This window comes from Cyprinus carpio, chromosome A3 (genome assembly GCF_018340385.1).
Source record: "Cyprinus carpio isolate SPL01 chromosome A3, ASM1834038v1, whole genome shotgun sequence".
Lineage (NCBI taxonomy): Eukaryota > Metazoa > Chordata > Actinopteri > Cypriniformes > Cyprinidae > Cyprinus > Cyprinus carpio.
In genome coordinates this window covers 26334022-26360258 of record NC_056574.1, presented here as the reverse complement: position 1 = coordinate 26360258, position 26237 = coordinate 26334022, and the positions used below count along the sequence as shown (strand labels likewise).

General features: G+C 36.8%; 1 protein-coding gene across 3 annotated transcripts; it reads left to right on the top strand.

The window, feature by feature from the left end:
* The first annotated feature begins 247 nt into the window (after window positions 1-247).
* LOC109055824 (V-type proton ATPase 116 kDa subunit a1-like) lies at window positions 248-25732 on the top strand. Of its 3 annotated transcripts, none has more exons than XM_042726605.1 (22): window positions 248-441; window positions 4180-4336; window positions 5621-5699; window positions 5886-5983; window positions 6783-6911; window positions 8520-8602; window positions 11107-11233; window positions 11365-11447; window positions 11962-12055; window positions 14673-14885; window positions 16341-16491; window positions 16689-16828; window positions 18712-18872; window positions 19785-19875; window positions 19961-20079; window positions 20161-20377; window positions 20471-20578; window positions 21809-21919; window positions 23222-23239; window positions 23689-23806; window positions 24158-24329; window positions 24659-25732. In XM_042726605.1, the coding sequence occupies exons 2-22, from the start codon at window positions 4220-4222 to the stop codon at window positions 24750-24752; spliced, it is 2523 nt and encodes an 840-aa protein (XP_042582539.1). In that variant the 5' UTR covers window positions 248-441; window positions 4180-4219; the 3' UTR covers window positions 24753-25732. The 3 variants fall into 3 exon arrangements, with proteins under 3 accessions (XP_042582539.1, XP_042582558.1, XP_042582549.1); XM_042726615.1 differs by lacking the exon at window positions 248-441 and adding an exon at window positions 571-588; XM_042726624.1 differs by lacking the exon at window positions 23222-23239.
* The last annotated feature ends 505 nt before the right edge of the window (window positions 25733-26237 follow it).

Here is a 26237-nt window from a genome sequence, read left to right as displayed (position 1 = left end):
CAAACAAAGTTCTATACTTGTGCTCTTATTATTTCAGTTATTTTGCCTTTAATGTAAAAAAACGTGCAAACAATATACTTGCTCTTGTGAATTTATTTTGATGTTAATTACATTGTGCGAGCTGTCTCTTTAATACCGCTGGTTTATATACATGTTGCTGCTGGTTGAGCTGACAGGCTTGACACACCCACCAAACAAGAGAAAACATATCTCACGCCGTTGCACACACCGTTTTCAGGAAACATGTCGTTCAAACCGGAAACCATAGCAAAACGCTGCGCACCGGTTTGAGCTTGAACTTGCCCCAGGTAACCTCGATCACGTGACCAGGACCGGGCCGTTCGTGACGTCACGTTCGCTCTGCCTCGTTCTGGTCAGCTGATGCTCGCGAGTCAGAGGCTTCGGAGACCCGCAGCACTCCATTTCAGCGGTTTAAACTCAGTAAGTTACATTGTTCTTGCTAAAATAACTTTATTCTCACTTGTTAACTATTTTGAAACGTGCAGTGGGTTGTATTTAGAAGAGAAGCGCGTGTGTTCTTCCAGCTTTTCGGAATGCACGTGTTGTTGAGTATTTACGTTATCTGAGGTAACAACAACCTGTTGGAGATAATTAGCATTAGCGCTTTAACTCTCTGATATTGATGCTTAGTTGATGTTGTCGTGGTTTTTTATTTTTTTTATTCAGGTTTAAGTTTGAACCTTCCATTAGTTACAGTAGAAAACTTAAGTAAATAAAGTGCCACTTTACCCTACTAAGTTACTTGTTGACGCGTAAGCTTGTGTTGACAGCTAACCTTAAATGAATGTCCTGTGTAAGGCTAGTTAATAAGCCGGTGCCTGTGTTTACCCCTTCTTACAGTTCAACGATAAAATATATTTTTTTATTATTGCGGAAGTAATTTCCGCTTGGTATTTAGCATACAATAACTGAAAAAAAGGGTTCATAAAACTCTGACTGCTCACAATGTAGCAAAGCAGCTAAGTTAATATACTGCTAATATAATCTCTGTGTGTGAATGTCTTTGTATAACATTATGTTGTGCAGGCAAAACAGTTTAACATGTAAAAATAAACAATAAAAGAAAAATCTAAATAAATTATTCAAATGACTAAAACATTTTATTTAATAAATAATACATCTAACAGAGCAGTGCTGCAGTGAGTAGGAGGGGGGGGAAACATATTATGTAGTGTAATAGAAATGAAACATTTTCCAAATAATATTTTACACATTTTCACAGTGTAAACTGGGTCTTTATTATACATGAAGATATAGCTGGTGTTTAAGTCTTAGGATGGGTGTTTTTTGGGTGAGGATGATCGTATTTGGGTGTCTAAGAGATTGAAAATTCTTGTTGAATGCTACAGTGTTGTGCTGATATGTTGGACAGCTGTACCATAACTATTATCTATTCTATTCTGTTCTATTGTATTGCAGCTTTGGTTGAGTCAGCAGTTCAGTTACTCACATGAAACCTGATTAGACGCCCTGCCGCAGGATTTCACATTATTAATATGATGTCTCATTGTAGGATCTGTTTTTGAAAGACCTTGCATTGGTCCACTGCACTCACACCTGGTGATACTGGGACGGCTGTCTGTAGTTGTATCCACTTTATTTTTCCTGTGAGAGTGGGCACGGCCATTTATAATTTTTATGGGTTGGGTTTCTGGTGTCACCCGCATCCAGCTGTTTTAGCTGTACAAAGCTCGTTTTGCTTCATGATATTGCATATTGGTGTGTCTTATCATATTATATGAATGCATTGTCTTAATTATGAACACACTGCTTTGTATAGCAAACCGTTTTACCGTTTAATGCACATTGTTATTCTTCTCATTATTTCCCTGCAGTGGCTAATGAACCGGATGTCTCGCACATTCAGATAAAACGGCTTACTTCTGCAATTAAGAATAAGGTGGATAGGAGAATGGAAAAAATAGCAGGATTCACAGAGACAGCTGAAAGAAGTGTCTGCATCTTGATAATTACCCAAGGTGTTGCATTATTCAGCACGGGTGGAATTGCCCATGAAGCAAAGACTACTTATGTCCCATTTCTACCACTTAAAGTTGTAAAATGGACCTCGCAAAAACATTTAATGGCTTTTTCTGCTCTATCGATTTTCTTTGTGTCTTAACGTGCCATAAAGTGCCTGTGTGTTGGTAATGTTTAGTATGGAGAGTCACATGGCGCAGCTTAAACCATAATCCTCTCCCTGTGAGTGGAGCCCATCATACAATTATTCTTAATGAATAGTAAGCTTCTTTCATGCAAAGTGAGGGGCTGCTTTGAAGAATGGGCTACAATTTACTATTCACTACTTTGACTGGACCACATGCATTTGACAGGGAAGATCAGGATTTGCCCTAGGAGAGCACATTCCATGCAGTTGTAGCGTTAGGTCCAGGGAAAGTTAAGTTCATTGGGTTATTCTGTGTAATAACTGAATGCTCCTGTGTGTTTTCCTCATTCTTCTGAGATAGCATGTGCTTATTCCCTCAGCTGTTTGGAGCATCACATGCGATGAGAATGGTGAAACGGCACAGAAGCGTACCATTCTTTGCGTGTCCTCTGGGCACAAGACTGTGGAATCTTTCCTAAAGATTTTTACTGGATTGTCTTATTGTTTCTGAGCAGTCATTAGTTCAGTATAGTCTAGATGGAAATGCATAATGCTCTTGGTATAATGAAATGAGGCAGAAGCTTTGCCTTGAGTAGTAGTAGGACTGGTCGATTAATCAAAATCAATTCAATTATGATCTTAGCTTTCAGCGATTAAGAAAACAAGACAATGGGGATGTAATTATAATTATTGTGCCACGTTCCGTTTTTGTTATTTCCTTTACAGCAGTTTGATTTGGGTCCACCCTCAATGTTTAGTAGGTGGTGCAAGTGCATTGTGTAACATACTTGGTCTTATTTTAGACTAATACTTTTATCTATCTGTCTGTTTATCTATATATTTTTTTCTCTCATTTCACACACATACACACACACACACACACACACACATATATATATGGAAATGCATCTCCATAACTGAGGCCGATGCGATACGCATCTCAGTGTATAGCCTACGATACATTAAAGGTGCATATTATGAAGAAGCTGCTAATGCAATGTGATATGATTCACCACTATTACGATGCAGTGCGATCTGATTTTGATTCAATTCTATTCATTATGTGCCTTCTGACTTCTAACGCATGGCCCATTCACACACAGGCCTTACTATTGCAGCAGCTAGTAGCTACCGATGAATCCGAGGGAATCTGAGGCGCTTCAAGTATGTTGTTAAATTAGTCGTACTGCCTGTATATTTTATAGCGGCACAACATATTTTACAAATTGCATAGATTTTATCAAAATTTCCATTTCCATCTTATACACCCCGAAGTGTTTCCAAACATTGGATTTATAATTATTTGGAAGATGCAACTCTACCTCTGCCATGTTAATCTATATACTATGTGACTCTCAGGACACGCCTCAGTCTCTGTAGTGTTGTGATACTTCATAGTCACGTATCAGCAGTGATGAGAGAATGCGCTTGAGAAACAGTTTAGATAGGAGAAATCAATCTACATATAAAATATTGGTCACAAATTATGGGTCACTTTCTAAATAATAAAAGTATAGCACATGTACCAATAATTATACAAAAAATTTTAAATGATGTATCACAGTAATAATGCCAACAATGTACACTTTTTTAAATCGATGCATCGCATCATTAACTTTTATGCCGATGTACCGATGCGAAGCAGTAAATCTTACCATTCCTAATAAGCAAACATCTTGTCAGATAATTATTAAATGTTAATGCCTTGAAAATAAAACATTTACATGATTCTCATGACTTTGTAAATTATCAGCCATGTCCAATGAAGCTCAGCTCACAGAGCATTTAGTTGTAGCAGTATTATTTTACAGGGTTGTGAGCATAACAGAATTTCCACAAAATCAGTAAACATCAGAATTCGTTGCATATTTGGAGGTTAAACTGCTGACTTGCTGTTTTCAGAGCTGTCTTCCTTCCTTTTGGTTAAAGTAAAACTGCATTCGCACAATCAGTGTGGTTTAACCACTGTGCTTAGTGTAAAACAGAAATATCACTCTGTTTATGTGAAACCTTTTGTATTTATATTATTAGCATTTGTGTTTTTCTTCCAGATATTCTCCCCTTAGTGCATTGGGTAGACAGCTGTGCATTATGGGGGAGCTGTTCCGCAGTGAAGAGATGACCCTGGCCCAGCTTTTCCTCCAGTCTGAGTCCGCCTACTGCTGTGTCAGTGAGCTGGGGGAGATTGGCATGGTGCAGTTCAGAGATGTAAGTACAGACCATGTCATATATATTTACTGTTCATTGTGAAACCCATTTAAAACAACAGAGGGTGGTGCTTCATTCATAGTGACTCATGGCAGTAACATTGATGTCATTGTCATCAAATGTCAGCATAAAAATGTGGATCATGTAATTTGGTGGACTTAATGTGTCCTGGATGCCTGAATTAACAAATATTTAAAGAGTTTGATGAATGGACATGTAGGCTACAACCATGAAAAGCGTTGACCGTAAAAGTGCAGTACTAACTGTTGTAGGATACTGTATGTAGCACACTTTTGATCTCCTTTAGGGAAATTGAATTTCGCCAACTAATTGTTAGCTTGATAGTCTAGAGGCGTTTAGAGTCTGAAAGGCTAGTCAGAATATTTCTTTAAGGCCTCTGAAAGTTATATTTGTCTCATTGTAATGAATGAAACTACAAAAGTTAGACACTTGTAGTGTTAACAACTGAATTTATGATGAAGCGATTATGTGATAGCGATAATGGGAGAGATAAATATTCCTGACTTTTCCCTGATGGAATAAGCATCAAAACTCGCATTAATAGACTTTAAATAGATGCATTCAGTGTCTACAAGAAAATGGTACACTTCAAGTCACTCCAGGTAAACATTTGTTGCTGCCTTATTTAAAGATCTGGTATTGACAGTACATTGTTTATTTTCATTTCGTATTTGTTATATTTTAGCTACAATTAAAGAGTTTGCACTACTTAATTTGTTTTGACGGGTCTTGGTTATAAACATGCCATCAATGGAAATGCTTCAGGACCAGACATGTACGGCAGTGTTGTCATTCCTTCCCTGCTTTTTTATACCCTTGCAGCAGTGATGATTATGCAACGTTTTGCAGACAAGATTTTGAACTCAGTCTGGGAGCGTGATTTTACTGGTACTGTACTGTGAAATAGTTAGAAAACAAAGAATATTCAGTAGAATGTGAGACTAAGACCAGATGAAATTGAATTGGGGAAGATTTAAATGGCTATCAGATACACAAACGTTATGACCTTATACAGGAAGTGATTATGAACCAATGTTCAAAGTGGCCTTAGAGAGTGCTCACTCATCCTTGAACCCTCATCTAGTTATTTATCTGCCAGCATTGTTGTTTTAATTTCATGTGGATTCATTGTTCCTCTGTGAATATGTCTACTTTGCAGATTTTTCCTAAACCTCTAGGTGTGAATGTGGCTTCCTTGTCTTTAAGAGAATGGTAATTGTATATTAATAGATCAGTGACCTTTTCTTTTTCTTTGAATTGCAGTTGAACCCCGATGTGAACGTTTTCCAGAGGAAGTTTGTGAATGAAGTCCGTCGGTGCGAGGAGATGGACCGCAAACTAAGTGAGTTATTGAGTGAGCATTGCTGACAAATTGAGCTGAAAATTATTTCTGACAAAGCATCATGTGTTCTGGTTAATCTCAGTGGAAAGCTGTTCAAGAACATATTGTTTCTCTCCTTTTCTGTTTCTGGCTCTGTTTTCGTTGCTTGATCATGTTTTTTTTTTTTTTTTTTTTTTTTTTTTCAAGGATTTGTTGAGAAGGAAATCAAAAAGGCTAACATACGTGTTGTAGACACAGGGGAGAATCCAGAGGTCCCTCTTCCACGAGACATGATTGATTTGGAGGTATAAAAACTTCATGCACAACTCAAAATGAGGCTGAAAATGAGAATTAGAAATAAAAATAACCCATAATTAAAGTCGCTCCATTTCAAAACATTGTGCGCTGCCTACAGAGGCAATATATCAAGAGATGATGTAAAGGTTGTTCCTAAATGGTTAATCTCAATCATCATAATTTTGCTGCTTATTTTGGCCAAAATTTTAAGACGGTATTATGTATCCTTCCATGAGAAAGCAATCCAGTAATACATTGTGAAGAGCACGGTGCTAAAACACAATGATGGCGGATGAGGAGAGAGATAATTTACAAATATTCTTATGTGCCATTCAATACTGAAATGTTTTGATGAGAGTAGTTAATTATGGTTAAACTTATTGAATTATAATATCTTATATATAGTTATATATCTTTTGAACATTCTATTCTTCGAAGCATCCTGAAAAAAAATGACAGTTTCCAAAAAAATATTAAGCAGCACAACTGTTTTCAAAGTTGAAAATAATAAGAAATGTTTTTTGAGCAGCAAATCAGCATGTTATTAGAATGATTTCTGAAGGATCATGTGACACTGAAGACCGGAGTAATGATGCTGAATATTCAGCTTTGCATCACAGGAATAAATTACAATTTAAAATATATTCTAATGGGAAACAGTTATCAATTGATTATTTTGCCTCTATTTGTGCTTATTAGCTCATTAGGTTTTGGAACTGACCTAATATGTTTGAATTTGACAGTACTTAAGCTGTGAACACTTTTGAATGCACTAAATGTGATGTGTCCTTTTTTCACTTTTTGTAGGCCACCTTTGAAAAGCTGGAGAATGAGCTGAAAGAGATCAACACCAACCAGGAAGCCCTGAAGAAGAACTTCCTGGAGCTGACTGAACTTAAGCACATCCTCAGACGAACACAGCAGTTCTTTGATGAGGTCTGTACTACCTCATCTCTTACAAAACCTTAAGCTTTTAGTTTCCTGTGGTCTTGGAGGCATTTTACATGGTGCATGACAGGCAGCAAGCTTTGCTTGTGATCTTGCAGTCTTAGTTGTCCCTTGAGAGGCGGTGTGAAACGTGCCTGTGCAACCACAACAATATCCGCTGCTACTTCAGCTTGTGCAAAAATACTTTGCATCTGAATGAGGCAATTACTGTAATATTGTAGTCTGTGTTTCATGTAAATGATGGCTAGTGAAGCCATAAAATACTGCCATAAACCTCTCTTCCACATTGTTCTTTGACCAAAGAAAAGCTGAATACTGTTTAATTTGTTGTGAGTAAAATCACCTCGGATTTGTCAATTGCATGTAACATTTAAGAAAGGTAGCAGAAACTCTGTTTTTGTGCTTAACTCTGTCTTTCATTCTGCCACGTTCCACTTCTCTTCCATTTAACCTAAACCCTTTACTGTGTAAAATGGCCTTTAGCCTTTAGTAGTGGTGGTATTTGAATACAAACCATCAGATCAGAATAATTAACACCATTCAATAGTCAAATGAACAAACACTTACACATACAGAGGAACTATGTTTTTCCCCATGTCTGTGATAATGTTCAAGCTGACAAAGACAGATGCATGTCTAACAGATTGAAGGCCATTCTCTGAATTCCTGGTCACATCTAAGCCGCTGATGATGATGTCAAAATGCCCTTCCCAAGACCAGTTCTGCAAGGTGTTCAACACCCTATTCACATGTTTCTTGAAACTGTAAAAAAAAAAAAAAACAGTGAAATAAACAAACAGTGCAGATATAATGATTGTAGGGCGATTAATTTCTATTAATAGTAGTATTAATTAACTACTACAAGGGTGTTTCTTTTCTGTCTTTCAGCCTGTTGGAGATCTTGGACCAAACATTTCTGTGCTTCCTGAACTCTGATCTGAACTTTAACATTTTATTGTGATATATTTCTTTTACAAGTTATAAAATGTCATTTGAGAGTAAGCAGTTAAGTTGTTAGCTGTCTTATAATCATTCACTTCACACTTACACAAACTTAGGCTCTCACACAGACTGGTGGTGGGCGGTGTGAGGGTGGTGGGGCTCAAGTGTTAAAAAAACAACAAAAAAACCGCTTGCCTGTGCTATAATCTCTGTGTCCTTGATTTAGGCACATCACCCTGGTTTTCCCTGTAATGTGTGTATTGTAAGCTTCTTTGGGTAAAAGTTGTCAGCTGATTGAATATTATTAAATATCAAGATTGACTCTAAATCCATCTTTTTAACAGTAATTGCAATGAAAAATTTAGATGACATAAGGGTAGCAGAAGTTTGAGTTTTATATAAGATGAAAGAAGTACTTTACATTAACATGTAGAGCTCTGAACTACTACAGCATCTATCAATATTAAGTTAACTACAACAGCTTGACATCTCCTGAATTTACCTTTGCCCTGTTGTATATAAAGAGCCCTTTATTTTTTAGAAAGCAATTTTCTGAAACAATATTATCAACACTACAATGAACTTTGATTCAAAATCAGATCATTTCTACAGGAAGAGATAAACAAATTATTGTTCTCTTTTCTTTCTTGTTAGATGGAAGATCCTTCACTTTTGGAAGATTCATCAACTCTACTGGATCCGAATGAGGTCAGACGTAGCACTCCTCTCAGGCTTGGGTGAGTACATCAGTGGGCTTTGATCTCTGTCCTATTAAGCTATCTTAAATGGACAGCTAAAACATGGGTGCTTCATATGCAGATGTTACAGTGCAGCCTGTACTCATTCTTCTGAAATGCTTTCAGTGTATTTCCATATCATTTTACCTTACAAACTGTGTCTCTGAAAGATATAGAGCATCATCACTGAAACAGGCCTACTTGAACACTAGAAACTACCACGCTTTCTAATATATGTTTCTGATCTGCCTGCCTATTTTTTCTTCGCCACAGCTCTAGAAGAATGCAGAAAAGGTCTTTTAAATGGCTCGTAATGTTAGGGTATATGTGGATAGTAAATGCATCAAATGTTATGGTCTTATTGTTCTGGATTAAGTTGTAAAAATCACAGTACAATGGGAGTGGTATCTTTTTAATAGGTTTATGATAGTAAAATTTAAGTAATAAAGAGGGATTTTACTCACATTCTTATGTGACTGCTGCTAATGCCAGCGGGTTTGTCATTGATCTCAGATTGATAATTCTGGTATACTTAACATGAAACACTTTTTCCATTCAGAGCACTGGATGAAAGGAAAGCACCATCAGAAGAGTTAAAAGATGAAAATAAAGAGGAATGAGGATGTATCTTAATATAATATAGTTTTTGCCATATAGGATGCAGATGATTTATTAGATGGGGGCTGAAACATGACATTATGGCTAGATGGTAAAGAAATAGATGTGCATATTTTCACACAATGTGTTTGAGAGGCCTGACAATGTAACCACTGTGTTGGTCTTTCACCACACAATAGAAATAATACTACAGTTTGATTTATTTGTGAATTTACACAACCTCATCTGCAAGTTTAAATGTAATCTCTACCTGAGATTTCAGTCTGAGTTTAAAGTAATGGAGCAACAGGATTAACGTTAACCCAGAGTTACAGTAACAGTAACTAAAAATGAAAATTCTGTCATTAATTACTCTCCATCATATCGTTTCAAACCCGTAAGACCTTCATTCGTCTTCTGACCCCTCAAAGACAGCAACGCAACTAAACCGTTTTATGGCCCAGAAAGGTAGTAAAGACTAGGGCTGGACCAGAATATTCGATTATTCGAATATTCTTTCAGTGGGTTGGCATTCGATTTTCAATTCTGAGATTCGAATAATCTTCTTTTTTTTTTTTTTTTTTGTTTTTGAGCACTTGGCATCGCGAGAGAGGTTTTTTTTATTGGTTGTTTATTGTAGTTTTTTTTTTTTTCGGGCCGAACGGTTCTAAGGACTGTCAGGTACTGTTACAGTTGTATTTCCACGAGAGCCTGGTATGGCGCGGCACGGTTACAAACAGCTCGCGGCCCGGAATTCTAGGCACGGTTAGACAGCCGTGCTTCGTGCAGTTAGAGTGCGTGTGCTTGACTCCACCACTCTGTTGCCTGGCTACCAGTTTCTCCAAACAGCCAAGTAAACAGCTACGCTACGTTCAATATAAAAAAGAAAAAAATGTCTTGAGACAGTTTGGTCTGTGGAGGAAACATCTGCGCTTATTGATATCATTCCCATTGTCGCCTTCTGTTTACTTTATTTTTCAGGTAGAGAGTTGTCTTTTTTCTTTAAATATCAGATTAAAAAAAGGAGTCCCAAAAACAGAAATATCTGATCATCGTCCATATCGCTGTTTATATTACACTTCCGTTACCAAGGCAAGAACTGACGCATTTGTACTGTAATTTTACACATGATAAAAACATGAACTTAATTTGCTTGGAAAATACTTGCGAATACGGCAGTCATTAAAAAAAAAAATACGTACAGTAGCCCAGCCTAATAATAATTTGTCTATATTAAAAATATTGTTCTTAACAGACCTGTGTGTTTTGTATCACTAGTGCAGTGTCCGTTCTCAGAGCATATAAGCCCTGCCTGCATGAGGCATGCCGCTTCTGGCTCGCGCTGTCCTGTAGTTTATTAAAAGTTTATTAATTCTGAACGTGTCGCGTGTCCATATTGCACCAAAATGCGACACTGCACTGCACTAGCTTCGAATATTCGGTGTTGATTACTATCGAAGCTCGAAGCTCAAAAAATGGTATTCGGATCAGCCCTAGTAAGGACATCATTAAAATAGTCCATGTGACATCAGTGATTAAACCATTATGTTATGAAGCAACAAGAATCATTTTTGTATACAAAGAAAACAAAAATAACAACTTTATTTAACAATTTCTTCTCTTCTGTGTCAGTCGACACGTGTTAATGAGAGTACCATGACGCATAAACCTGTGGCAGAATTCTGAAATAAAACTTTTTTAAAATTTAATTCAGATTTAAGATTAATCCTTATTGGGGAATCCCACCTAAATTAAAAAAAAATATATCTTTTCAGGTTTTTATTAAAACCTGAAGTACTTTTGAAGTACCTCAAAAGTTTGGTATTCTTGGATATCAGTTTCATTTTTCAGATGTCTGCTGTTGGAGGATACTGATATACTTCACTCACCTTTGCTGCTGGTTGCAGGTTTGTTGCAGGGGTGATAGGCAGAGAAAGGATGTCCACCTTCGAGAGGATGCTGTGGAGAGTTTGTCGTGGAAATGTCTTCCTGCGTCAGGCAGACATCGAGGAACCACTTGAGGACCCTGCCACAGTCAGTTTCCCCTGTGGAAAATAAAAATAAATAACTTCTAGATAACTTTTCAAGATATAATTTTGGATTATTAACTGTGTATTTAATAGGAACTTGCTCTTATGTGTCCCACCCACCCATTTTTTTTCCAGGGAGACCATGTACACAAGTCAGTGTTCATCATTTTCTTCCAGGGAGACCAGCTGAAAAACAGAGTCAAGAAGATTTGTGAAGGGTATGAGAATATCACATACAGAGTGACCAAAACAAAAGAAAATGGTGTTTACATGAGACTTTGAAAACATGACATTGTTTTCTGATTTTGTAGACTTTGGGTTGGTAAAAAATAATGTTTAGTTTCCTAAGCTCAGCAAGGCTGCATTTATTTGATCAAAATACAAGACTGTAATCTTGTGAAATATTATTGCAATTTAAAATAACTTTTCTATTTAAATATATTTTTAATAGGCTGCAATTTCAATATTTCTTATTATCAGTGTTTGAAATAGTTGTGCATATTTTTGTGGAAACCGTGATACATTTTTTAGGATTCAAAAGAAGAGCATTTATTTAAAATGGAAATCTTTTGTAACATCATTTTCTTTGTCATGTTTGATCAATATAATGCATCCTTGTCAAATAAAACTTTTGATAGTGCATTTTGATAGTATTTTTATTAGTGTAGTGTATATTTGACATATTCTAAAAATTCAAATCTTCCATATATTTTACCAATATTTTTATGTTAGGTTTCGGGCATCTCTGTACCCCTGTCCTGAGACCTCTCAAGAGAGGAAGGAAATGGCAGCTGGTGTCAACACTCGAATTGATGATCTCCAGATGGTAAGACATATGTGCACACACTTACACACTCACGTACTCTCACAAATACTTAATTCTGCTTATGAGCAAAGGACTCTTTTTTTATTTCTTTGGCCACAATAAGTGAATGTAGACACAGTCTTTTTTTCTTGTATGAAGTGAGTTAAATCTTATAAATGCCGGATCTAGTTCTGTTAGGATTGTTTTCTCTGTTGCTATGTTCACTCTGTCCCCAAATCTGAATTAGTTTTCAAATCCTGCCACACTGTTTGCACTGTCATTTTAATATTAAGTGTAAAATTATATTATTATTATTATTTAATTTATTTAAATTCATGATAAACTGATTTTTTCTTTTTGGCTTCCCTGATGTACTGTGGCGCCCCCTGCAGGTGTGTGTGTCAATTTGAAAACCTCTGGATTAGACTTCAGGTCTCAAAACTCTGCACAACTGTGTGTGTGTTTGTCTTTTTTCTCATTTCCTTCTCTGTTTTTCTTTTTTATTCCCTCTCTTGAGCTGAGATTAAAGTAACAGATTTACGGTAAATTGCTGGGTGATTTGACAGAATTATTTACTGGCTATGTCAGCACACAGTCAGTATCTGTTTGTACGGCTGAAGGAATCTCCCTCAGTGAGTCATTAGGGGCTACTAGTAGGCATAATGGGGGACTGCTTGGATGGTGTTACAGCTTTGGGACTTTGAGAGAATCTCTCACAGTGCCTTTTTTGGGAAGGAAAAATTTGGGTGAGTGTGTCCTCACACATTTACATAGTACCCATACCTTCCCAACCACACAGATGCACACAGTTTAGACCTTCAGCACATGGCATGGTAGTTTATCACTGCTGCTTAGTTCTCACGTAAGATTTATTCAGTGTCTGCACAGTGGCACGTACAAATTTCTGCACCATGCCATTTTTCTACACTCGCTGATAGTGATACGCTGTGTTAAACAAAAAATTGGCCAATCAGAATTTGATCCTTAATAAACTTTACTCAGGGTTGTGCCATGTTTAATTTTTGACAGGAATGAAAAAAAAGTTGTAAAGGGTTCGAAGGCCAGTAAGTTCAATGGATTGTTCTGTTGTTTAACAACATACTGATTGTTCAGCTTATGAAATCTTTTTGAAATGAACTCTCAGTAGACAATAACTCCATAAAACCACTTTGAAAGTTGTGAAAATGATGTGATCTAGGAACTTTACAGTGTATGCCATTGTGAAGACTGTAAGTCTGTCCCTCACAGCCTTGTTTCTATCTCTGTTAATTTCAAAATACCTGATTATGGTCTATAGACAGCTATGTGGAGCAAGATTTTAGGCCATTGTTGGCAGGGCTACCCTCAAAACTTGCCAACAGAAATCGATCAACAAAAATCCTATTTGGGAAAAGAAAGTCTTGTTGTCATCGCATCACATCTGATTACAACTGTAAGGTGCTTTTCACAGCGACTGTCTCAGTGCTTATCCACATACTGAGGGAGTTCGTTCTTCATATTCGCCACACTTATTCGCTGATTCTCTTTTATCCCACACCCTCTGAAAACCCACATACATATCCCTTTGCTCTCTGACTATTCAAAAGAAATGAAGGAACGGATCCTAGCACAAGAGTGCTGACAGGGGCGGGACAGAGTGCACGCTTAAGTTCCATGTCACTGACTCACTTTGAGTTATTAGCAATCCTGTTTCCCCCTGAGGTGAGAGAGAATGGTCACTATGCACGTGTGTAAGGATTACATAAATCCCAGAGTGGGCGAGTCTCTGTATGTTTCCAGCGTGGGTGAGCATTTGGGATATTCTAGCGTGGGCGAGTGTGTCTGATTTCAGAGTGGGTGGCTGTGTATGTCCCACCCGTGTGAGAAAGAATGCACACTTGGACGTTAATGTAACCACTAACATGCCAACCAGATATTGGCACACACTTCCCTGGCCACTCCTGAATGTTTGAGAAATCCACCTTACTTAAATAGAAGCCATACTGGCTATGTTCACACAACTCATGTTTAGGATTCACAAACACATTTACCAACAGGTGTGGCTTTTGAATTATCATGTTCATACAAGAGCAGACAGAAGCTGCTTGTATACTTTTTCATTGAACAAATAACCGAAGTTGAGCTCCTGTTTGTCTTTGTTCTTGCAATAGCTCTGAATAACAAAATACTCTGCAAAACACTTCTGAATCTTTCTTGTTCCATGCAAAAACAAATGACTCTTTTGATGGGTCCTCAAAAAGATTCACAAGCTCATGAGCGAATGAACAGTTTGAATCAGATTAACTGAGCCAGTGAGTCATCCAAAGTCATTACTGAACTCCCTCACTGAACCCCAGGTGTTCTTTCTATCATGTCTGAATGGAGAACCATTACTGTGTGTACTTCCCCCGACTTAACATCAGCCATTAAAAAGATATTCACAACAGTTTTATTTTTCTTATGAAAAACATTTAGACATTTATAGGATACTGAACATTACCATGTGTCTGTGTCAGGCTTGACACTAAACTGCAGTCTGCTAAGATTCAGGTCTCTCAGGTTGCTCGTTCAGTTCTAATTGTGTATATCACCTCACTTGTTCAGTTATCTCATATGTCCTGTTTTGATCCCTCCTCTTCCTCTCTGTTGTGTGTTCCAGGTGCTGAATCAGACGGAGGATCACAGGCAGCGTGTTTTGCAGGCGGCTGCCAAGACTGTCCGAGTATGGTTCATCAAGGTCCGGAAAATGAAAGCCATTTATCACACTCTGAACCTCTGCAACATCGATGTCACTCAGAAGTGTCTGATAGCTGAGATCTGGTGCCCCATGTCGGATCTAGACTCCATTCAGTTTGCCCTGCGTCGGGGCACGGTGAGGACACACACTCATGCATACACGTATATAGACTGATGTTTCTGTAAAAAAAGATATTTTAAGCAGAGAAGGTTGGTACAGTGTCTCATTCTTTAGGCTGCTGCCTAGTATAACTGAATCCAGCAAATCAAATCACAACATAACTTTCCCTCTTTATAATTTCATTTACTCTCTAATGAGCGCATCACTTATAAAGGGACCTGCTAAATGAATTGAATTCCCATTGCAATAGGAAAACATTCATTGTCATAAGCATGATATCTGATCTCAAATCAGCATCTTAAATGTTACAATTGCGCTGTGTCATTGTCATTTGAACTCTAATTAGGGATGTACTAAAGGTGTATTTAGGCTAATTTTAGAAATAATACAGGCTTATTAGAGCTGTTGTAGTTTATAGATATTAGGAAGGAATGCCCAGATGCTTTTACATTGAGTCATGAGACCCCTCAGATCAAAGTTTGAATTTTCCGGTGGTCTAGTGCAGATGAAACCTGATCCCCTTTTCACAGCACCAATTCAGATTTACATTAAATGAATTGGAAAATACATAAATGTTTCATGAAAAAGTTGATATGTATTTAAAAGACATTTATATTGTGTTTTTATCACATACCAGTATACAGTGCCTTTATTTAATAGCCACTGAGTCAGAAGGATTGTTTGTCAACGCTTTGGCACAGCAATCTCAGCTTTAACTAAAACATGAACCAAACTTTTAGAACTTAGGTTCTCTGCTATGTTATGATAGATATTAGAGAGAGATAGCATAGTATTTATTTCCTGATTTATTACACAGTTCGGTGAATTGGTTGGTATAGTAGTGTGCTGAAGATCCCTTGAGTGATAGATTTTAGATTCTCATAACTTATTCACACTTGTAATAGTCACATTGTATGAGGATTAACTGCTCACACAAATTCACCTTCTGTTCTTCTGTGTCTGCCTCTCAGCCAGCAACCTACGGATGGATTCTTACAGCCAATTTGTAAATCCATGTAAGGCATTGTTTGGTAACAAAAAAGCGGCTTCCTTCTGAACTTGAACTAGAAGTGTAATAGTGTTAAGGCCATGTAGGCAGTGTGTTGAAATGTGAGGGATTGTGTTTGCGTGCTAGTTCAAAGGCTGTCCTTACACATGGCATTCTTCCTCATGCCTTATTTAACTAGTAGCTATTAATATCAGCTGTCTTACACACTGCCTTCATGCGCACTTACATGCTGAAGACTCAATACTCAAGTTCAGTTCACAATAAGCAGCATATATTTAAAATTGAAACAAACAAGTTTCCATAGATAAATGACCATTTACATAAATGCAGTGTAGTGTTGAAAATATATGTCTGTACGTGAGGGCACAGGCATGCATAAAACTGAGCCACTGTTTACTGGGAAGCAAACTGTTTGTTTTCATGCATGACTGTTTGTGTAAATTTCGCTATATTTCGTGCAGGAGAAAAGTGGATCCACTGTTCCCTCTATCCTGAACAGAATGCAGACCCAACAGACCCCACCCACCTACAACAAAACCAATAAGTTTACCTCTGGCTTTCAGAGCATCGTTGATGCCTACGGCATCAGCAACTACCGGGAAATCAACCCAGGTAACCCTGGCCTTTAATATTTTTTTTCACAGAGCAAATCCTAAAGTCCTCTGTGGTGATTTAAAATGAGCTGCAGATAAGCAGATCCTGTTGTGCTGCATTTTTTTTTAAATGAATTAATAATGTTTTTTATTTATTTTATTTTTTTGTGACTGTCTAAACATATTGTTTGTATCAATGTTTGTGCTCGTGTTCAGCTCCATACACCATCATCACCTTCCCCTTCCTGTTTGCGGTCATGTTTGGCGATCTGGGTCACGGTGTACTCATGACCTGCGCTGCACTTTATTTGGTGCTGCGAGAGAGCCGATTAATTGCCCAGAAATACGACAATGAGGTATTAATCCTCCCATCCATTTATCCACCAATCCCATAATTATTGTTTGATCATCTTGTTCAGCTCAAATATTATTCATGTCATATAGCCTTTATTTAAGTATAGATCCTAAAAACAGAAAATATTGATCCTAATTGTTTTTAACTAGGGATTTTATGTGTTATTTAGCATGAAAATTTTTGGAAGTGAATAATAAATTTTTTATGATAATTTACATTAAGGATGTACCAATATATTTTTTTCAGAACTGATTCAATCCGATACCAAAAAATCTGAGTATCGGCCGATACAGATTATTATTTTTTTTATTAATGTAGAATTTCTATACCTCTGTGTGTTTGCCTGATCATCACTGTTTTGTGTGTTAAACACAATCTACTAAATTATACAGAGATTATACTTCATTATACAGAAAAATAACAAATTAAAAATTTACAATCATAATCTATGACAGAAATACTGTTATAAACTTGGTTAATGGATAATTCAGCAGCAAAAGTTACTCTAGAAAAATGAAGAGTGCACAATAATTTTATAAAATCTAAACATCTAGTGAAAAAATTTAGTGGGGAACAAATAAAAGTGAATAAGTGTAAGACTAAATCTGGGAAAATGTTACACATTGCTCTTTGTATTGTTGTAAAATACATACAATGCAATAGAATTATATATAAATATATACTAAAATATTAAAAGACATTTCTTTTAAATGTATAGCACAGTAATGAGGCAGCAACATATGACTGATAGGACAGAACAAGAAAGACTATTAACAATTTTTCATTGCGAAAAGTATTATAATATGAAAGGCTTCAATACAGAGCGGCACAAAGCGCTTTTGCGCATCCCATGTGCAGAATGATGCAGTTGAAGCAAATCAGAGTCACAGCGTGCAGCATAGAAAAGTTCAAAGCACAAAGGGAAGAGATATTGATGCGTAGTGTATTATGTCGGAGCGATAGTCACTAACAGTTTAAAATTTCAGTTGCTGTGTGCGTTAAGAACAATTTATAGTGCTCTCTGCTCCAGTGTAGTGATCTCTATCAGAAAGTAACATGATTTAGAAACGGCACTAAACTCCAGCAAGATAAAGTCCTTTTATGCAGAACCACTGATCTTTATCTACAGGTCAAGTGTAGTAACAGGAACATTGAGTCATCTTGAGGGAGTTTCATCATCTTCACTGTCGTAACCGAACAACATACACAGTTTGAATGCTGAATGGAGGATGACTGACAGCCGCAGTGGAGAGTTTACATGGACTTAAATTTAACGACTTAAATATTCATCTGTACCTCACATTGAACTATGGAAAGGCTTCAGAAGACTTGGAATATAGTGCACAAAATAATTATGGTCCTTTATAATGTTTTTGTGCTTTTCGTGGGGCTAAATAATAACACAGAATAGTATTCGCACAATATCGTATTTGGATCCGTCTCGTCTGATCGATAACCGATCTGCAAGAAAATGGCAGTATCTGAGCCGATACGATACTAAGGATCAGATTGGTGCATCCCTAGTTTACTTCACACTACAGCTAAGTGTGATAATTATAAGAATGGATTTGTGTGATTATTGTTTTAAGTTTAGTATTAAAAGTTATAAGATTGATCATTTTCTGTTTATAAAAAAAACATGGTCTGAAAATGTACAGTTTAGGCATAAATTATGGCTTTTACTCAGGAAAAGGATTTTTTTTTTTTTAAAGGAACTGTATTTATTTTGGCCTTGATAGTAATTGGTAAACATATGCCTTTTAACAAACATTATACTAAATATACTTTCTTTTTGTTGATTCTACATTTATAAATCACAGTGTTCCCTCTCTCTTTCTCGCTCTTTCTCTCTCTCTCTCACACACTCTCTCTCTCTTTCTCTAGATGTTTAACATGGTTTTTGCGGGCCGTTACATTATTCTCCTGATGGGAATATTTTCAGTGTACACTGGGATTATTTACAACGACTGTTTCTCCAAATCTTTTAATGTCTTTGGCTCGGGCTGGAGCGTCAGACCCATGTTTGGAGTTGGAGGCAACTGGACGTGAGCAACCCATTGATTTTACTTTGATCTTATCAAGGGGGGTTTATTGTTATTAGGGCCTTTCACACCGCAGGAACCTTTTCATAGTACCAGAACTAATTGTGGTACTACCCACTTTTGGGCCTGTTCACACCACTGGAACTGGGTGCAATTTTAGTACCTGACTGCCTTTTTCGAGAACCAAATTAGCTCCTACTCCGGAGCAGGGTCTAACCAGCACAACTGGTTCTACCCATGATGTAAGTAGACATGGATTGGCCAGACGCGTATGAAAATGCCCTCACCCGCCATGATTTAAAACGCCAACATACTGTAAACATTGTGTCAACTTATTTCGCAAGTATGATGAACAGTGATAGATATACGTACACTAAAGTGCAGGCACTTGTAGCAAATGTAGCACTGCCAGTTGTCTTTGGAGATTCTTAGTCCTCCTTTCAGTTCTTTCAAACGCTTTACGTATACGTCGACATTCCACGTCCATTATTGTGAAACCGGCGAGACACAACAAAAACACAGCTCCGATCACAGCGTCCTCCATCCTCCTGTTGTCAACGTTCTTTTTCTTTGTTAACGTTGTTGAAAGCCGCACACAAATATCATCGCTGTCGACCGGCTTACGTCACGTCCTAGTACACACTCTCGGTGCGAATTCAACCCTTTAAATGGTACTGGGAAACAGTTCGTGCAAAATCGTCCCAGTACTTTAGTACTGTACATTTAGTTCTGGAACTAAAGTGGTGCGAAAGGCCCTATTGTTGTTTAGATTTTGTTTTTTGAGGCCCTCATTTTACATAATTTTATCATAATCAGCCACTTGTTTGAGTTTGAATTGATCATTCAGATTAGATCTTCATGCATGGCTAGTAAGTCATGATTATTTTAACACTGATTTTCCATTGATTCTTTCAGGTCTAAGACACTGGAGGATAACCGCGTATTACAGCTGGACCCTGCTGTGCCAAAAGTATTTAATGGACCCTATCCAATTGGCATTGACCCAGTAAGCATCTAGTTTCTGAACAGTTCTGTGGCAAAGATAGTCTAACCTCAGCCCTTTAAGAGCAGTTTCCTTTCTTATCTTACAGATCTGGAACATTGCCACCAATAAGCTGACGTTTCTGAACTCCTTCAAGATGAAGATGTCGATAATTCTGGGAGTCATCCACATGACGTTTGGAGTTACTCTCAGTCTTTTCAATCACCTGTACGCACTTGTCCATTGTTACTCTCAATAGATCGGTATTAACATTTAATGCTAATTTAAGTCTGTTTGTCTACGTGTGAAGTACTTCAACAAACCTCTGAATATCTTCCTGGGTTTTATTCCTGAGATCATCTTCATGGTCAGTCTTTTTGGCTACCTGGTGCTGCTCATTTTTTACAAGTGGTTGGCATATGATGCTGAGAACTCAAAAGAAGCCCCCAGCCTTCTAATAACCTTCATCAACATGTGCCTCTTCAGCTACAATGATCCCACCAACAAACCATTTTACACGGGACAGGTACACACACAGACAAATTCATGAGTATATGTGGCAAATGAGACAACTTGACATTTAAAACTAATGTTTCTCTCTTTTTCTCTGTCTCTGTAGATTGTAATTCAGTGTCTGCTAGTTATTATAGCTATCGCCTGTGTACCCTGCATGCTTATAGTAAAGACCCTGATAATGCGCAGGCAATACCTCTGGAGAAGACATCTGGTAAGGACCTGTTTGACACACTACATTTGAGATTCCTACACACCCAGTTTTAAAGCTTTTAATTTTTAGACAGTGTTTTTTTCATCTTGTAATTTCCATATCCAGAATAAGGTGTATGTGTGATGTGGAGTGTATAGATTGTAAACATGAACAATCATTGCTACATCATTAATGAAATTCTTCAGATATTCATTTATGTCCACATGGATGTCTCATAAGTATAATTCTCAGCCCTGGAAAAGTCATGGAAGTTAATACAATCTTTGAAAGTTCATGTAATTTGTTATTGTTAATATACTCAACTGGTTTAGGGTCAGTTACAGTAGGATATTTAAATATTTTTTAAATTAGTCTCATGTGCTTATGAAGGATGCATTTATTTGATAAAATTACAGTAGAACAGAAATATTGTAAAATAATATTATGTTAGTGCAATATATTTTTATGTTACAATAATATTATTATAGTATTATGTATATTACAATTTAAAATAGCAGCTTTCTATTTTGATTTGCTTTCAAATGTAATTTATTCATGAATGTACACCAGCCTTTAGTGTCTCATAGGGCTGCACAATTAATCGAATTTCTAATCGCGATTACAATTATGGATGCTACAATTATGTTAACGTTCAAAGCGGCAATTAATCGTTCAAAGTCCACTTATGTTATACTGTGTGCGCTTAAGATGCGTTTTTTCTGTCTGCAGTACGTTACCTTAAGGGTTTTTCATATTATTTTAATTTTAGTTTTAGTATTACATTATAATACCATTCATGTTTTTTATAGGCCTAATTTAAAGAAGAAACCAATCCGATTTATAGTTGACATTTGAGGCTTAATACTATAGAAAACCACTAAAAGTTTTTCAGTTCGAGTTTTTTCCGCTTGTTTATTTTCATATAAAAATACGGCATGCAGTTGCATTAAACAACTGTATAAACTTATAATACAAAATAGAAACATCATTCTATTGTGATAGATGTAATTTGTGATAATCGTAATTAATAATTGCAATTACAATTTCAAGGGAATAATCGACAGTTATGATTTTTGTCATAATCGTGCAGCCCTAGTGTCACATGATCCTTCAGAAATCATTCTAATATGCTATTTTTGTTGGTCTGAAAGCGTGGGCACCATGATAACCTAGCATATTATATAATGGCTCAGCTAAGATGTATACATTACTTCTACACACAATCATGACTTTGTGTGACTTTTGCTGCAGGCAACGCAAAACTTTGGGGGAATCCGTGTGGGTAACGGCCCCACAGAGGATGAAGCTGAGATCATCCAACATGACCAGCTTTCCCAAAACGTAGAAGAAGAATCGCCTGAGGTGAGGGAACATTCTCTGTCTCTCTCTTAACTAGCCTATATAATAACTAATAATTTATTTTACTCATTAAATAGTTTACCCATCCTTGTTTCTTTTCCATTTTGCAAAGATGCTTTAGTTTGTAAAATTTAACAATAGTCTTTCTTTAGCCAGAGGATGATATATGTTCTGCCAACCCATTTATCTGGGTATTTGTTTGGGTCAGCTTTTTCTGTCCGACATGTGATGTCATCTGTTGATCCTGAGAATAACTTAACGCTTTATCATAATAATAAGTAAAGTGAATTTCTTCATAGTAATCCATGTGAAACTTGTCTCCGCCCACACGGTGACAACTTGCACAGTTGTCAGTGGGTCACTCGCCTGCAGTGGACATTCCATTCTGTGACTCACTGGATTTGTGATCTGCATACCAGTGCTGGTCTAAACTGGGGCAGCCCCTTTTAAAAGCACTATCTCTCCCCCCAACCACTGTATCCCATGACCACCAGCCTCAAAACACAAAACAAACACCCACCTGGCTAATTGGGTTTCTTTTTCTCTGGAAATAAAATGGAGACAGATAACCTGCATTATTTTGAGGTTTGAGATGCAATCATTTCATTGAGTTAGTGCCAAATAATCTTCCTCTTTCCGTTCCAAACAGGCCTGCCAGTAAATCACAGTCAGTTAAATTAAAGTCAGTTTACTGGAGACTGAAGTCGAATCCCCGGGATTGTTTACTTCTCTCATTTTGGCATTTTCAGTGACCCTATAAAGTAATTGGTCACTGAAGCCACACTTAAAAAATGTTCAGTTTACAAAAACCAAGTGGCATCTGCAAACAAATGACGCTAGACCTTGTAAATAGCTTAAATTTCTCAACCGATTTTTAGTGGACATATAAATCAGTCCCCCTCAGTTTCGCAAAGGTGTCCTAGCAGGAGCAGTTCATCACATCACGTTTCTCTTTTGACAAACAAAAAAAATGTCCAAAATATTGTCCAAATCATGTCTGTTTCAAACCTAACAAATCTTTTTATGTGTTTTACTTAGTGTTTCTTTAAAATGAATGCCACTTGCTTTTTTTATATTTAATTTTTAAGCACTGTCATTCATTTGTAGGTGTGACTAGAAGTGTCTTTTTGGGGCAGCTGCATTTTGCTGTGACCGACAGTAAATGTGTTGGTCAATAGATCTTTGCATTTTCTGTAAATCTAAGTGTATTTTTGCTCTCACTATCTCTTCATTACATTCTAACTGTCATTAACCCTATTTTAACCCTTTGTGTCTGTCTGTGCATGTGTCTGATTACCTTCCAAGCTGTCAGAGGAGGAAGTGGTAAGAGCAGACAGCCTTCTTGACTCTCTGTGTAGATGTTTGTTGTCATTTGTTACATTTGTGTGTGTGTCTGTGCACCATCACCTGTACGATCCTCTTGTTTGGTGGCTTGTGTGTGTTCCTGCAGGCTTCAGTCTTGGGTTCTCTCCTGTAGTTGGTGTTCGGTTCTTTTCCAGTACAATTAGATTCTTTTCTAGTCATTCATTTTCCTTTTTTTTAGCCACCATCATTACATAGGAATGATCCAGTGATCCGTGCTGGAGTGTGATTATGTTATAAATCACCCCAAATGATGTTGATGATCTGAAAGGCCCTGTGCTGTGATTTTGTTCTCATGCCCGTGAGATTCAGGGCTGCTAATCATGCTGTGATTGAGCTGGGAGTGGGATTAGGTTTTTGTATTTTCATTAGTCTGAACTGGTCTTATTGCTCTTTCTTTCTCGCTTTAGTTTAATTTTGCAGATGTTGCAGTGCATCAAGCCATTCACACTATAGAATACTGCTTAGGCTGTATCTCAAATACCGCCTCTTATCTTCGGCTTTGGGCGCTGAGTCTGGCCCATGCGCGTAAGTAATACTCACATTTATTGTACTGCTTCCACCCAAAGAAAGTATGAACAGAATTGCTATGTTCATGAAAAACCTGGTAATATCAGCGAATTTTGGAACTGATTTCCAGGCCTGTGAAATACATAGAAATTTGTTTATGCTTAGTTCTAATTTAAGCATATTGAAGTTTTTATAAAAATAAAAATAAAATCCATCCTCTATTCATGAATGATTGGAAAGAGTAATGGAAATTCATGAATTGCAACCCTGTACAAATGTCAGTATGTTTTTCCTCTCGATATGCAATGTGGAGAAATAAATTAATTGTTTACAAGTTGTTTCTTTAAAAGTGTTTCTGTTTTCTTCCAGAGCTCTCCGAGGTCTTGTGGTCAATGGTGATGCACATGGGTCTCGCTTCTAGGAATTTTGGTGGATTCTTTGCTCTGTCAATCATCTTTGCCTTCTTTGCTACACTGACAGTGTTTATTCTGTTGATCATGGAAGGGCTGTCTGCCTTCCTTCATGCTCTCAGATTGCATTGGTAAGTGCACATGCACAAAGTTTGCCTTTATAAATTAAAGCATTTAAAGTTTAAAGAGCAGATGACTCTGTCACCCCTATCAATGGCTACATACACACTGCTAGCCTAGCAAAATTCCGTTGTATTGACTCTTCTGATTCTGTTATTATTTACACACAAATTTTAGTTGTTTGCATGACTGAGATGCATTCTAAAACCAAACTCACTTCCTGAAAAGATGCTACCACGATTTTTATCTAATGCTAGAAAATAATCACATTTTATTTCATTTAATTTTTTTTTTTATGCCCTGCAATCCACTGACCTTGTTTCCAAATTATTTTCTGTAGGGTGGAGTTCCAGAATAAATTCTACACTGGACAGGGCTTCAAGTTCATGCCTTTTACATTTGACAGCATTCTGGAGGGCAAGTTTGAAGACTAAACCACACCCTCATTCTCTCCCTCTAAACTACATGAAACCATCAGATTGCTTGTGAGATTTCATGATTTGTGTGAACACTGTGACTTTGTAAGGCTCTAAATTTCTCTGGTGTTCTACATCAGGAGAGAACTGGAATAATTTACAAGTAGGTAAACTAGATGTAATTAGTTGAAGCTGAAAATAATCTGAGCTAGATCTGCATAACATAATCACAATGATTCTATAACTCTTCAATTCTTGCATCAATATGTATCGGTATGTAATAATACAAGCTCAACTGGTTTTGCCATACATACAGCACGCAGGAGTACGAACAGCATGTTTTTTTTTTTTTGCCTCATAAAAGCCTCATAAATTTGTATATACTCTTCAATCAAGGCAAAATATCATAACAGTTTCCCTCCCATTATAGCATAGGTGGAGATTTTGTCTATTTCTGATATTTTTCCAGTCTCTTAAATTATTAGTTTGTTTTTTATGTATCTTTTATCCTTTATGTTGACACATTTATATAATGGATCTCATGCAAAGGGACCTCATTTCAAATACAGCAAAGAAAGCTTCACTTTATGGCATTTCACCAGCTTCTGCTGCGAGGATGATATCCTCATCAAGCATATTTCAATAACAGATGCAGATAATCTCCCAGATTTATTGCAGATCTTTGCATTACTTCAAAAAACGTTTTCTGGATCGCTTTGAACTGTGTTGCCGGTGTTTTTATATATTTTTATTTTTTTGCTATTAACATTTACATCTAAATTACGTCAATCTCATGAATCTGCTGCAGTGCCCAGTTCTGTTTTTTTTATTATTATTATTATTATTATTGCGGTTTAGAAATGAGTTTACAACATTCACATGAATTGGCTCCTGAAGAAAATGTGTTGGTTTGATAGATGTCAGAGGGAGTTTTGGAGAAATGAACTGAGAAGCTGAGAGATTATGTTTGCCAATAAATGGGAAGGAGTGGACCAGAACTCATTTTGTTTTTTTCTTTTTTGCATACATGTGAGAAAATATATGTTAATGAATGATGTCTATATGTGTATCATACAATTAAATTAATAATCATTATTAATAATTTATAGTATAATTATATGATACCTAAAATGTTAATGTTAAAAAACATTACAGAATATCTCTGTTTTGTTTTTGTTTTTGTTTTTTTTTAAGTGTTATTGCTGTGGTTTCAATTTAGCCAAGCTGATATTTAGATAGAGAGCACTCATACTCTTGTGATATTGCTGTAATTTAATTTCAGGTATAATTTGACCAGATTGTATTTTTCTACACAAACAAACAGTACCAAGCTTTAAAGTTTCCCCTCTCCCATCTTAAAGAGTCATTTAATCACTAACACTTGCTAGAGAGGAAACTCTCATTCTAGTGATGCTGGGGTGATAAGCAAACATTAAAAAATAAATAAATAAATAAAAACTGCTCCTCACTCATCAAAATCACATAACTCTGCTTCCACTCCAC

Excerpts from the sequence above, each read along its gene's own strand:
- LOC109055824 (XM_042726605.1), top strand. The coding sequence starts at position 4,220 with ATGGGGGAGCTGTTCCGCAGTGAAGAGATGACCCTGGCCCAGCTTTTC. Across the intron at positions 11,234-11,364 it reads CACTTGAGGACCCTGCCACA|GGAGACCATGTACACAAGTC; the intron begins GTCAGTTTCCCC and ends TTTTTTTTCCAG. Across the intron at positions 12,056-14,672 it reads GAATTGATGATCTCCAGATG|GTGCTGAATCAGACGGAGGA; the intron begins GTAAGACATATG and ends TGTGTGTTCCAG.